This window comes from Oncorhynchus kisutch, linkage group LG3 (genome assembly GCF_002021735.2).
Source record: "Oncorhynchus kisutch isolate 150728-3 linkage group LG3, Okis_V2, whole genome shotgun sequence".
NCBI classification, from domain to species: domain Eukaryota; kingdom Metazoa; phylum Chordata; class Actinopteri; order Salmoniformes; family Salmonidae; genus Oncorhynchus; species Oncorhynchus kisutch.
The window spans coordinates 27,122,080-27,136,475 of NC_034176.2; the positions used below are offsets into that span (position 1 = coordinate 27,122,080).

Here is a 14,396-nt window from a genome sequence, read left to right on the forward strand (position 1 = left end):
GGACAATGACCCCCAAGCATACTTCCAAAGTTGTGGCAAAATGGCTTAAGGACAACAAAGTCAAGGTATTGGAGTGGCCATATCACAAAGCCCTGACCTCAATCCTATAGAAAATTTGTGGGCAGAACTGAAAAAGCGTGTGCGAGCAAGGAGGCCCACAAACCTGACTCAGTTACATCAGCTCTGTCAGGAGGAATGGGACAAAATTCCCCCAACTTATTGTGGGAAGCTTGTGGAAGGGTACCCGAAACGTTTGACTCAAGTTAAACAATTTAAAGGCAATGCTACCAAATACTAATTGAGTCTATGTAAACTTCTGACCCACTGGGAATGTGATGAACGAAATAAAACCTGAAATAAATCGTTCTCTCTACGATTTTTCTGACATTTCACATTCTTAAAATAAAGTGGTGATCCTATCTGACCTAAAACAGAGAACTTTTACTAGGATTAAATGTCAGGAATTGTGCAAAACTGAGTTTAAATGTATTTGTCTAAGGTGTATGTAAACTTTCGACTTCAACTGTAGTCACTATTTCAGACTATGACCTTCACCCAGAAAAACATACACTACCGTTCAAAAGTTTGGTGTCCCTTAGAAATGTCTTTGTTTTTTAAAGAACACCAGTCTCAAAATCAACAGTGAAGAGGCGACTCCGGGATGCTGGATAATTGCAAAAGGGTTTTCTAATGCTCAATTGGCATTTTAAAATGATAAACTTGGATTAGGTAACACAACATGCCATTGGAACACAGGAGTGATGGTTGCTGATAATGGGTCTCTGTACGCCTATGTAGATATTCCATAAAAAATCTGCAGTATCTACAATAGTCATTTACAACATTATCAATGTCTACACAGTACTTCAGATCGATTTGATGTTATTTTAATGGAAAAATGTTTAGCTTTTCTTTCAAAAACAAGGACATTTCTAAGTGACCCCAAACTTTTGAACGGTAGAGTATATTTGATTCATTCTGAAATAATGTTCCTTCATGTCTGTCTTTCCTCACAGCAAGGCCAGTTAAAAATAGTGTGGATGTAGGGATGGGCATTTGAGTTACTGGTGTGAGATTGGGGCGGCAGGGTAGTCTAGTGGTTAGAGCATTGGACTAGTAATCGAAAGGTTGCAAGTTCATATCCCTGAGCTGACAAGGTACAAATCTGTCATTCTGCCCCTGAACAGGCAGTTAACCCACTGTTCCTAGGCCGTCATTGAAATTAAGAATTTGTTCTTAACTGACTTGCCTAGTTAAATAAAGGTTAAAAAAATTGTCCCTCTGCTTTCTCTCAGCAAAGGAGCATGCACACTCACTCTCTTCCAAATGGTCAAATAAAATAATCTGTTTGGCCACTATAAAATCCTAAATATTAAAAATATTGTGCAGATTTTTTACTTTGTACCTGTGAAAACAGCAGTTCTAAAACAGGAACCTAAATGTAAATGTGTGTATTACCTAATTGTTCAGGAAGTTCAAACCTGCATCCACGCTCCATAGGAACACCATGCTGTGTGTTAATTTTAGATGTTCTGTCTGTCTGGTTTTCAAGCACAGTCAGTCGAAATCTGACTCATTCAGGTCTTCCTTCTCTTCACATCCCTCTCTAGGGGAAGTGCGTGGGGACAGTAAGAACCTGTCATCTTCTGGCTCATCAAGTGCAAAATCTCAATTAAATAGTTTTCTTTGTGAAAGCCTGTAGGATCTGTCATCATGTCTTGGGATGCTGTTTCAATTAGGAAGGATGTGAAACACACAGTTTGACACCGGTGGGCATGGTAGCTGTGATTCTCAAATTCTAACCTAGCTTCCTACATTTTTTGCATTGAGGAGGAATGCCAATCTGTAATATTTTCTTACCAGTTTAATTGACCTTTGGAAAAACACAGGGAAACTGGTCGATTTGGGGGGGGGGGGGGGGCAATAGTCAGCTATGCTATGGAAACAGAGAGGTCAGAATTCCTGTCTGCATGGGATGTGACTACTTTCACCAGTTGAGTGTGATGGCCTACACTTTTTTCCCTTTAACTTATTCACCATATATCCATGTTGTTGCTTAGTTTTGAAAGAGGAGACTAAAATGTTCATATGACACATCGCTACTCATCCATATTGATTGACATCAGGCAAATGACATGATTTAAAATATATATATATATTTCACCTTTATTTAACCAGGTAGGCTAGTTGAGAACAAGTTGTCATTTGCAACTGCGACTTGGCCAAGATAAAGCAAAGCAGTTCGACACAAACAACAACACAGAGTTACACATGGAATAAACAAACATACAATTAATAATTACGTACAAAAAAGTCTATATACAGCATGTGCAAATGAGGTAGGATAAGAGAGGTAAGGCAATAAATAGGCCATGGTGGCGAAGTAATTACAATATAGCAATTAAATACTGGAATGGTAGAATGTGCAGAAGATGAAAGTGCAAATAGTGATACTGGGGTGCAAAGGAGCAAGATAAATAAATAAATACAGTATGGGGATTAGGTAGATTGGATGGGCTATTTACAGATGAGCTATGTACAGGTGCAGTGATCTGTGAGCTGCTCTGACAGCTGGTGCTTAAAGCTAGTGAGGGAGGTAAGAGTCTCCAGCTTTTGTGATTTTTGCAGTTCGTTCCAGTCATTTGCAGCAGAGAACTGGAAGGAGAGGCGGCCAAAGGAAGAATTGGCTTTGGGGGTGACTAGTGAGATATACCTGCTGGAGCGCGTGCTACAGGTGGGTGCTGCTAGATGCTTTCATTTTGTTGTGTATATACTGTATACTAGCCTCCTGAAAAACAGCTTCAGACCATATATTTTCAGTGTCTGCTGCCAAAATATTTTTGTTTCTTTTTTCATTGTTTTTATGTGAAATGTGAAGCACATTGTGTCTGAAATGTGCTATATAAATAAACCTTGATTTTATTTTATTACGGTGTCTCAAGATGGACAAACTATTGCCACTTTTTCTCGTTTTTCAAGCTAAGGTATTTTAAAGGAGTAGGCTTTGCGGTCTCGTTCGGTTCTCCTTGCAGAGATCAGCTAGGCGCCAGCCGAACCAAACCTTTTGGAAGGCTTATGTGCACAATTTTACATCTAGCTAACTGGTGCAGTATTTCTCAAGTGAAAGAATGTGCATGAAAACTAGTCGTCTATTGTTGAATGACGTCAAACACTTCATTGAAGAATCCAGTATATATGCCGCGTTCATGTGCTAGTCGGAACAAGGAAACTCAGAAATTCCCAATTTGATAATTGGTTCGGCTCCGGAGTGGCCCAGCGGTCAATGGCTCTGTATCACAACCGGCCGAGATTGGGAGTCCCATACTGTAGTGCAGCGCACAATTGGTCCAGTTTAGGATTTAGGATTTAGCCAGGGTAGGCGGTCATTGTAAATACAAATGTGTTCTTAACTGGTATCCCTAGTTCAATAAAAACACGGCAGGTGTATAAATACAACCAATTAGCAAGTCGTACATTTCCGAGTTCTGACTAGCACATGAAACTAGCAATAGTTTCACTTCTACTAGGAGAAGTACTGTTGAGCAATCATCGAGGGGGAAGCATGCTACAGGCTTTATGCTTGATGCCGAGTTCACTGGCTCGTCGAAACTAGAAAACTGGGACATTTTCGATTGTAGTTAATCAAGCTGCCTCATTCAACGATTTAGCATATCAAAAAAGTCAGAGTTTTCTAGTTCCGACTACCATTTGAACGCAGCAATAGACTTCGGCTGCTGAACTTTGACTGGCTTCAAGAAGAAAACGAACAAAAACGTCACAAAATGTTGTTATATGCGCGAACTGTTTCGAGAGGGAAGTATGCTACAGGTTTTATGCTTGATGCCGGCAAGCCACCTCCTACCTTCCTGTGCATGCTTGATAAAATATCTTCTGTGGAGATTTGGTTCCAAATATTGATTACTGCAGCAGACCTGACCTTTAGTGTGAAGTTCGGAAAAGGGTGAGAAAATAACGGCAAACGTAGAATAATAGGCAATGAATTATACATTTATTTTCATAGCATTGTAATTGTGTAATAATTAATAATTAAACGAAGGGATGGGCAAAGTAAGGGACCTTTAATTGGGGATTCAGATGGTATTCTCCAGCTGTGGGCAGCAGATGTGTAGTTGAAGGAATAAGCGCCTTTATCATGGGATAGGCTACGCTAGCTATTATAGGCTATATGATGTTGAAGCCCTTTGTTGCATTTAATTGGTTGCTAAATTAGGCAATGATGATTTATTATACTGTCACAATGTTTGTGGCTTCAATGTTCAAAACGGGAACTTGTTGATCTCAATAAGTTGTCGCTTAATAATTCATTTAATGACCGGAGTAGGCTTACGAGAGAGAACGTTGTTTTAGCCTCATTACTCATGTGGTTGTTCGCTTGAACGGAAGACCTGTATGACCACCGAGGCTCGAACTACCGGCGGGAGTCTCTCATCGTTTCAGGCGGGGGAAGAGCGTTCCTCGTGCGTCTGCATCATTTGGTAGATGAGACGGAACCTTAGCTCTCGAATAGTCAATAGCAACGAAAAACTCAGTGAAATGTAGAAAAACGTTGAGCGAAGCGGGTAAGAATCCGTCTTTTCTTTTATTCTCACATTCGGTGTAATTATTAGGTATAATTAAAAAAAAACATATGCTAAAGCTATACAGACAGAATTTTAATATTCTTTTTGGCATAATGCCATTTAGAATATAGCCTATTATATTTGTTGGGCTATATTACACTAGGAAACATTGTGACAACGATCATTAATTTCTGAACTACTGCTTTTTAACTAATGCTTCAAAAACAATATTCACTATTGATGTTCAATGAGAGGATAAACTATGTATATTTATGCTAACTCACTCTGCATACATGTTAAGATAAACTTAATTTGTATCATGACACCCCTCATTACCCCTTGTCTATATTTGCTTTAGTTCAATGAGATCTCTTTGGGTACCTATAACCAGGATATAATAACATAGAGTTGAGATAATGCCAATTTAAAGCTTCAACACACATTTAAGGGACTGTATGTATGACTTCATGTGGTGGCAAATTCAATACATTGTTGCTGGAAGTGTCTCAATATGTCCATATAATACATTTGATAGTGTCTTAACTGTCTTGAATATTGCCAATTGCTTAACGTTTTGGAAGCCTTGTGTTTCACATACTAAAGATGACTAAGTAGGCTAATAAGTAGTTAATGATGTAGATAAACATGTGTGAAACAGTTAAGTTGTTTTGTACAGTATAGGCCTAATGGGTTTAAATCTGATTCTGGGGCATTAACAGCATGCTATGTTATAGTCTAGCACATCATTGAATTGATTCCAGTCATATTGATTCTTGTAGCACATTTTGTGACCAGATGTACTGTATGCCTAACTTTTATTAGCCCATTCAATTGCATTGTTTGTTTATTTGATAAACTGTTCCCTCTAGATCACAAGCTCTACATTAGATCATCTGTACCATTGATGTAATGAGCCTTGGGGTTTTGTACATAAAGTTCAGACACATAAATAATCCTACATGAACCACCATCCATTTGGTAATTATGTTTTGATTAGGTCTATATCATCACAGAATCTGCAGTGTGACTGTCAACATAATCATTAGAAACAACCCTGGTTAAGCGCCAGGCAGAAGTGGTTTATTCAAGTTTGATTAGACAGAGACCTGTCTCTAGCTTATAATCACATAGGGCCTTGAACTAAGTGATAATAATCATCCTAAGAACCTGGAGGCTACTTCATTTAGAAGAAAAGATCACTTCATTACTCACTGAATATAAATCTGTTGTGGTCCATCAAAGGTAGATGCAAAAACATGAGAAATATTGAATTTATCATCTCAAAGGTGCATTTATGCACAATGGGTGAATGGGAAATTACACCCTATAACAATAGTGTCAATGATGATGGGGGTAATAATAATGACCATGTGTTATTTCATCTCAACTCAAGAGTTTGCTGTGCTTTGACTGAAATTGAAATTGTTGCAGTTAAAGAACATGGGTTGTCTTTGGAATGGAATGCTGATCTTATCCTGAATTGCTAGTTCCCAAGACATTCACTAGTTCCCAAGACATTCATTTAATCCTATCCAATTGCTCTCAGGAGCGATGTTGTAGCCTTGGGCTAAACATCCTATTAATCAGTGCTGCTTCCTTCTCTTGACGTCCGCTCCCCCTTTCCCCCTTCCTATTTCCTGCACCTCAAGTCTTTCTTCATCCTTGGAATTGGAGTCCAGTCATATTGCACATCACATATTAGTCAGGAGGTGGCAGTGGGTTAAATACATATGTCAATGGATACTGTACCAGTACCTATGCTGTAGTACAGCTGACCCTTTGACAGATGACTCCTCAAGCTATCACAATCTTTGTGGTACGCTTGAGGTCATAGTCAGACACAGAGTAAAGAAGGGGAGTAATTTTCCGCACAGGAGACATCTAGCTCTTGGATTGTGAGAGAGGAAGAAATATATCCATTGTGTATGCTACCCAGTTGAGGTGGCCCAGCAGGATTCTGTCCTTGACATTAAGTACCTTCTCATGTTTCATTCGGATGGCATGTCATTGACATGGTTATTGTCATGGAAATGTGCTGGAACGGGTTGTCTTTGGTATGGGGAGTCAAAATGATATCATGAGGCCTTTTGATGGTAACACATTTCAGCGTTCATCCATGCTGTTTGCTTGATGATATGGTGTTAATACATCGTTAGTTATGAATGCTAGTACTCAAGTAGACAGGCGGATACATTTGCATGTTTTTCAGTCACCGCCTCTTGAAGCTCTCTCATCATTCATTCTCCTCTGGTTTGCAATAGTCTACTCTAATAAATCGAATTTCAGTGCTTACACAAGCGTCTCAAGATCCTTAACAAAGATTAATGAATACTGCAGTGATAGCCAAGGCTAAGTTTTGTTTTGACCAATTTAAAATGTGTAGGCATATCTAGTCACTTACTATCTTATTTTTAAATTTATTTCAGAGTATATTGTGTGTCCACCAAAGTGGAACCCATTGAACCTATGTTATAGAAAGCAAAGATTACATTACATTTCAAGATTGTTTTACTCCAAAAACACACTACCTAAAGTGGATCCGAAAGTAGAGTATTTTCCTGCTTCCAGCTATTTTCAGAGCAGGAGTTAACATGGTTGCAAAGACAAGTCCTTTATTTATCCTGGGTTTATTAAATAACTGCATTCACATTTGGGAAATCAGCTCAGTGAAAGATGTCATCTTATAAGTGTTGTTTTCTCTTTCAGACAGCAAACAAAGACTGCAATCAATGTTCCAGCCATTAATAAGAATACTGGTATGATGAAAACCCCAGCAAACTCAAACATACAATAAAGACACATTAGATAGTATATCATATTGAAGTGGAGGGAAACACCATACTAATACTTCTGGATCCCAGTCTACAAAATAAGTTCTGACTTCTATCATTGAGATGTCCCATATGAACAATAGTAGTCATCACGCCTGGTGGAAAGAGATGCCATGGGGCGACACAGACGAGTGCCCCACCTCCATGAGTGGCACAACCTTCCTGATAGTTGCCTACAGCGCACTGATTGGGGTGGGCCTTATCGGTAACATCTGCCTGGTGTTTGTCATCACACGGCAGAAGGAGATGAGGAATGTCACCAACATATTCATCGCCAACCTGTCAATTTCTGACATCCTCATGTGCATCGTGTGCCTGCCGGTCACCATCATCTACACCCTAATGGATCGCTGGATCTTGGGGGAGGCACTCTGTAAGGTCACACCCTTTGTCCAGTGCATCTCTGTCACAGTCTCTGTCTTCTCCCTGGTCCTCATAGCCATGGAGCGCCACCAACTCATCATCCACCCCACTGGATGGAAGCCTGTTGTGGGCCACTCCTACCTGGCTGTAGCCATCACCTGGATGGTGGCCTGCTTCATCTCTCTGCCTTTCCTCTCCTTCAACGTTCTCACCAACAGTCCTTTCCAGAACATTAGCCTCCCCTTCAATCCCTTCACGGACCACTTCATCTGTATGGAGCGGTGGCCCTCAGAGCACAAACGACTGGCCTACACCACCTCCCTGCTGCTCTTCCAGTACTGCCTTCCCCTCATCCTCATCCTGGTCTGCTACTTGCGCATCTTCCTGCGTCTCAGACGGAGAAAATACATGGTGGAGCGAACCAGGGACAACCGCCAGAAGAAGGCCAAGGGGTCAAAGAGGATCAATGCCATGTTGGCCTCCATCGTGGCAGTGTTTGCCCTCTGCTGGCTCCCGCTCAACATCTTCAACACCGTGTTTGACTGGAATCACCAGGCCATACCATCCTGCCAGCATGACATCATCTTCTCTGCCTGCCACCTCACAGCCATGGCCTCTACTTGTGTCAACCCCATCATCTATGGCTTTCTCAACAGTAACTTCCAGAAAGAGCTCAAATCTACCCTATACCGCTGCCGCTGCTGGGGGGCACCAGAGAGTTATGAGAGCTTCCCTCTCTCTATTGTCAGCACAGAGGTCACTAAGGGGTCGATCTTGAGCAAAGGATCGATCAGCATGAATGTATAGTCCCAACCCATTCAGACATGGAGAGCGAAAGTATAGAACTTGTCATTGTCTTGACCATGCATTGAAGATTGTCTTGCTGAGATTTTTGCTGGAGCAAGGGTTGACAGGGGTTGTTCAAATGATTCACATGTCAATGTTTTGTTTCTTAGCAATCAATGGTTGACCTCTTCAGTGGGAATGGAGAGAAATGTGAAAGTAAGAGAACACTGTGCCCCAACAGTCATTTTACAGTGTTTTCAATTAGGTATGTGTTTTTACACCATAGAGGAAGTCGATGATTTTATGACGGTGCAAAGGTCTTCTTCACTGCAAGCACTGTGGAGTAAAAGATGTGCTTAACACCAACATAATATTGCAATGTATTATTTGGGTCTCTACAGAGCAGTAACATTCAAAGTTGAGGTGGGGTCGCGGGATAAAAAAAAAATGCAACAAAAACGTACGATTAATTTATAGGACAAAATGTATGCACGCTTTGGATAAAAGCACCTGCTAAATGGAATATATATATATATTTTTTGAGAAAGATAATTTGGCCAGGATAATTTCTGGATAATTTGGCCAGAAAGATAATCTGGCCAGAAAAAGAGGGTTCCTGCTTGAAAGGTTTGAGTACCACTGCTATAGATTGTAGCCAAATGTGTTGTCATGATAGTCAAACTTGCATGGCAGCACAAAAGTCTTTAAAATCGACTATAATTGAAGGACTTTTAAATTGACCTTCAACTCCTCTTGGGTTCCACTCACAAAGTCATGTTTGAATAATGTGAGATTTTCAGATGGTCCTTTTCTCACATCTTACTCCTGTTAATCCTGGATCATGGATAGCTACTGCTATAATTGTGTTTTTATAGAATTCGCTATCCTTTCAACCCTCCTTTGTGCAATTCCTTCCCTCATGCAGAGACTCATGGAATATGCATGTTAAGGGATGCCAAGTGCTAACCACTTCCAATGGTTCATTCATGATATTGATGTGGGTTTAAAGGGATAGTTCTCCAAAAGCATGTGTTAATGATTTTCTTCATAGATAGGAATCATGTGATCTTTACACCGGCAAATGACTTGGCTAAGATCACACCATGTCAATAAAATCCTCATAACTGGTTTGTTTGTAAACAGACCCATGACAGAATAAAGTTATGGAATTTGTATTGAAACAAAACTTTGACAAGGACTGACATTGAAAACTAGTGATTTAAAGCACAGTACCTGTCACAGACATGTTTTGTACCCACCAATGTTTACTGCCAAATATATTACTGTGCTAGTGGCTGACTTTGATAATAAAATGTGCCATGCAGCAACCATACATCTAGGGCCATATAACAAAATAGAAGGGGCAGTAAATGAATACACTCTGTACTCTGACAGCAGCACATGGAATAATATCCTACTGTATATCCTTGCTCTCTCACTGAGGTCCACTGAGTCTTTGTATGTACAGTAATAGATCTGGTGTGTAGTTTAGCCCTGTGTGGTGTGTATGGTACCTGATATGCCTCTTGTATTGCAATGTGGGATAATTGGTTTATAATATAAATGGGAATAAATCATTCCATCTGTTTACCCTCTAGTCTATTCTTGTAAACACATTTTCAGCCATTCCATTTGGCAGTTACAAGAATGATTATCCAATATGACCAAACTGTAACTCATTCATGAATGTGTGCAATATTTCCTTTTGCAGGTCAAATAAAGTTCAGTATGCCATATACAGTAAGTATTTGCAAATATCATGCCAGGTTTTCTCTAAACATTTGTAAGCTGGCTGCCTTTTCTTAAAAATATATAAATCTCAGAACATTTCTAGGATGTTTTAATAATTTGAGGTCATAAATTTGGATAATTCAAATTTTGTCAGATACATATATTTAAATGTATGGCTCTGCTTAATTTTTATCCAATGTCTGAAGAAAGTTCTCTGTTTACTGGGTAGTTAGCGATGAGCTTTTATAAGCCAGATAAAGTTTTGTACATTCTATGTATTCCTTTCTGCAGGGTTAATCTTTATCAAGAAAAAAGTTAGAATGCCAAAAGATGTTACAGTAGCTTTACAGAAGATAAATAAAAAAAGTTGTATTTTATTGCATTTCATGTTTTTCTTTCTTCTTTTCTGTAGGTGCCCTTAGATATATCAAAGCAATGTCTGTCAGCATTTTCTCCTTTCCCCAATCTATTTCATTATGATTTAGAGTGAATCTTTCACAAAATAATACATTTGATTTTGTGGTGCACTCACATTTTCTACTACCTTAAATTGCAACCCTGGTTTTACAGCAGTCTAGTAAATGCTATCCACACCCCAAAGGGAAAGTGTTTATGTTCTTAAACATGAGCAGACAATGTTGAAGTAAGACTGTGTGACCCATACCTGTAAAATCAATATCACTACCAATGGGAAATGGTTGAGATCTGTATGTGAAAATATTTATATTAAAGGTTGACTCTAATGAAACTGAAAGATCCACCCAAACTTATTGTTTTCACTTTTTGCAGGGTGCTATAGATAAGTGTCTTCCAAATAGATGAAAATAAACATGTATAGTGTGTTAATGACCATTTGTAGCCAAGCAGTAAAACTGTCACAAAACTATACTGTATCCATTTCTAATTTGTTTATTGATTCTTATTTGGTATCTTTTTCTATTCTGTTTCCACTCCCTGTCACTCACTCACTCACCAAACACACAAATACAGTCAAGAATAAAAATGTCAGATTCTCAAGCATTCTATTCCTCCCCCTTACCTCTCTCACTATCAATCCCTCACTTATACAATACTTATGAGACAACATATGCTGTAAAAAAGCTAATTAATAAGTTGTTCATTATTCACAGATGAGAAAGCGGTCACATTCTGTGTTCTTCAGTGAGATATGATTACAGGGTTGAGTTTGACATTCTTTTTCAAGAGTCACATATTTTCTCCCAGAAACAGAAATCTGTATCAATTCATGGGTTTACTTTTCTTATCACTTATCCTGTTGGGGCCAATATAGATACTTCCAAATAAGCCGAATCTGCATTTGCCCTGTAAACAGTTTGCTCAGCTGATGATGTTTTCTGTGGACTGTCAAGAATAGTTATGGCAAGTGTGTGTATGTTAAATTATAGGGTTATGTGGGTATTTTGAACCCAAGTAAAGTGATGAAACAAAACCACACTGTCCCTTTTCCTTATTGGAGCAGGTACACAACATATTCGTAAACACATGAGGATTGGGATGTAGGAAGTCTGCACTAGTCCACCCATCCTTAGTCTGAAACAGCAGGGATCACCCAGTCAAATGCCATTGGTTCAAATGTTAATGAATTCCCACCAATACCTCCTGTGGTCACAGAACAAAGTCACATTGGCCTGTGTGTAACCTCACTTCTGTGGAAGAAAAATAGAGGGATTTGTAGTGTATTCCTTTTTGTTCTTGGCAGTTGAATAGGTCATATAAAGCAGCTCTGCCTCTTGAATTCTAACCCTGGTATTAGACATGCAAGAACGTGTACCTGCATTGAAACAGTCACCTGGGGCCATACTCACATATTGGCTCAGTCCATATTTACCAGTTCCTCCATGTTGCTTTTGAATTGTCCTAATGCCATATATTTTTTATTAGGCATTTCCTGATGCCCTTATGCCCTGGTTGCTCTGATAGCTTTAGTTGCTTGGGGAAAAGTGTGGCCAATAGATCTGTTATGACTACTGGAACACAAGGACATTTGTAAGATAACCTTTGCCACAGAAATATTTTTCAGAGATCCTCACACTCATCTCAAGATTATGCTATAGCAGAACGACTCATCTGTGTCTTTGTAAACACAATATCTTAATAAATCTCATATTTTAGTCAAAATTGTCTTGTCTCTTTGTGCTGTGTATAAGGGGTAATGACAGTTGAAAGCAGCTGCCACTTGATGAGTCTCATTTCCCCACACGGATGGCATTTGACTGTGCGGGTCTTGGCCTTCATTTACGTACCTTGTATGGATCCCTACCCCCCTGTAACTGATCAGGAAAACAGGAACATGAAATTACAGAAATCACAACCTGATTGCCAACCATTGTGCCACAGCACCTCGCCACTCTCGGTCTATACAACGCTCCTATTTTCTCATCTTTATTATATTTTCTCAGTTTCCCATGCAGAGTAAACCAAGCATGAATTTACAAAGCCCTGCAACCTTGCTGATTAATTTATGTGGTGCTGCTGTCTATTGGTGATGTTTCCAACTCTAGAAGGTCTGCTGGTAACAACACTGGGTGCCACCTGTGCTTTCAACACAAACACTTTTTTATACTGATAATGTTTCTCACCATAATGAGAAATAATACACACATCGAGTAAATAAAATAAACAGGTGAATTACAACAACTTTTGTCGTAATATTATCTAATCTTATTGGTAAAGTGCATTGTCAATGTTTGCCTTTATATTTAATCTGTGGCCTCTCCATCTGGCCTTTCCCTCTTTAATCATGAGAGTAGGACTGAGAGGTAGACCTTGAAATGCTGCTGTGGTTGCCTATTTATTGCTTCCACAGGGCTTCCAGTGGGTTGCCTTGTTGCTGAAGAGCACTGTCTATCTCCTCTCTCATTGGACCCTCTCTGACAGAGAAGCCAGTCCAAGCTGCTGCACTTTTAAGATCAACTGTCTCCAGTGATGACAGTGATCTTCATACCTCTACTGTTCTTCCACATATCTCTCTGTTGAGCTTGAAGACTTGACAAAGTTATCAGAGGGCAGAAGATCATCCTCCTGTAATGTTATCAATTTGTAGGATAAAACATTTAGAAGATAGCATGTTTTACTAGTGATTAATTGAAAGTTAGATCTGGACACCGGTACCCTTTCATAAATCATTAGGGGCATGCCACCTCTCAAGGTGGGTGGTAAAGTAAAATTGTTACAAAGCGTTCTGGGGGAAAACAATTATCTCTAGGCCAAGGTTAATTTACACATTGTTGGTAGTGTCATCGAGACGAGGTTACATTCTCCCACTGTAGATGGTGTTAAAACACCATAACATGAAGAAAGAAGTTTCAGACAAGGACATTTCTGTCTGTGTGAAAGTCTTGAGATTGGTTTAGCAGACATCTCATTAGTGATAGGGTGCCCACCAAAGGATACAGATACTCTCTCTTACTGTACTAACTGCTCTGGTGGCTGGCTGTATAATCACAGAGAAAATTAGATCCATCTCATTCCTTTTTACATGAAGTGGTTGAAAGGAAAAGCAGGTCGAGTGCATTGGTCCATGCAAAATGTGGAGAGTAGAAATAATAACTTATGTAAAGTAAATTGAATCTGTCAGTCAGACTAAAAGAGCATAACCAATGCCATTTAGATTCTTAATATAGCCTGTTTTAGCTAATGTTTCTTACAGTTCTTAATACTATCCTCTAAATTCTCAAAGTAGGCTTATATTGTTTGACAACATAGTGGCCTGAATGATACATCTGCAAGTAAGAAAAGTGAAACATCCCATTTGTAGTCTTGCTTATGTTGCCAGAAGAAAGAATGGCACTCTACAGTAACTGTGGGAAGACACTATCCTAATTGTAAAGTCCCACATTCCACGTTATTTCAGTGCCATCTGGTGGTGCTGTAGCCTAATCGAAACATACGTTTTTGCAGATTTGTCACAGATTTTTTTCAATTTGTATGGAGATATCAGATAAAATAAAAATGTTATTGTGTCAGTCATAACTGGTAATTGCATGGTTTGAACACATTTACATTTTGAGTTAGGCCTAACTAATCTATTAACATAAATTCTAGTAACGTGATGTACAAAGAGCTGACCTTCCTTTAATATTTT

At 39.2% G+C, this 14,396-nt stretch overlaps 1 protein-coding gene across 2 annotated transcripts; it reads left to right on the forward strand.

The window, feature by feature from the left end:
* Nucleotides 1–3,514: 3,514 nt before the first annotated feature.
* LOC109871936 (neuropeptide Y receptor type 1) lies at nt 3,515–11,177 on the forward strand. Of its 2 annotated transcripts, none has more exons than XM_020462977.2 (2): nt 3,515–3,961; nt 7,287–11,177. In XM_020462977.2, the coding sequence occupies exon 2, from the start codon at nt 7,475–7,477 to the stop codon at nt 8,579–8,581; it is 1,107 nt and encodes a 368-aa protein (XP_020318566.1). In that variant the 5' UTR covers nt 3,515–3,961; nt 7,287–7,474; the 3' UTR covers nt 8,582–11,177. The 2 variants fall into 2 exon arrangements, with proteins under 2 accessions (XP_020318566.1, XP_020318574.1); XM_020462985.2 differs by lacking the exon at nt 3,515–3,961 and adding an exon at nt 4,087–4,580.
* Nucleotides 11,178–14,396: the final 3,219 nt, after the last annotated feature.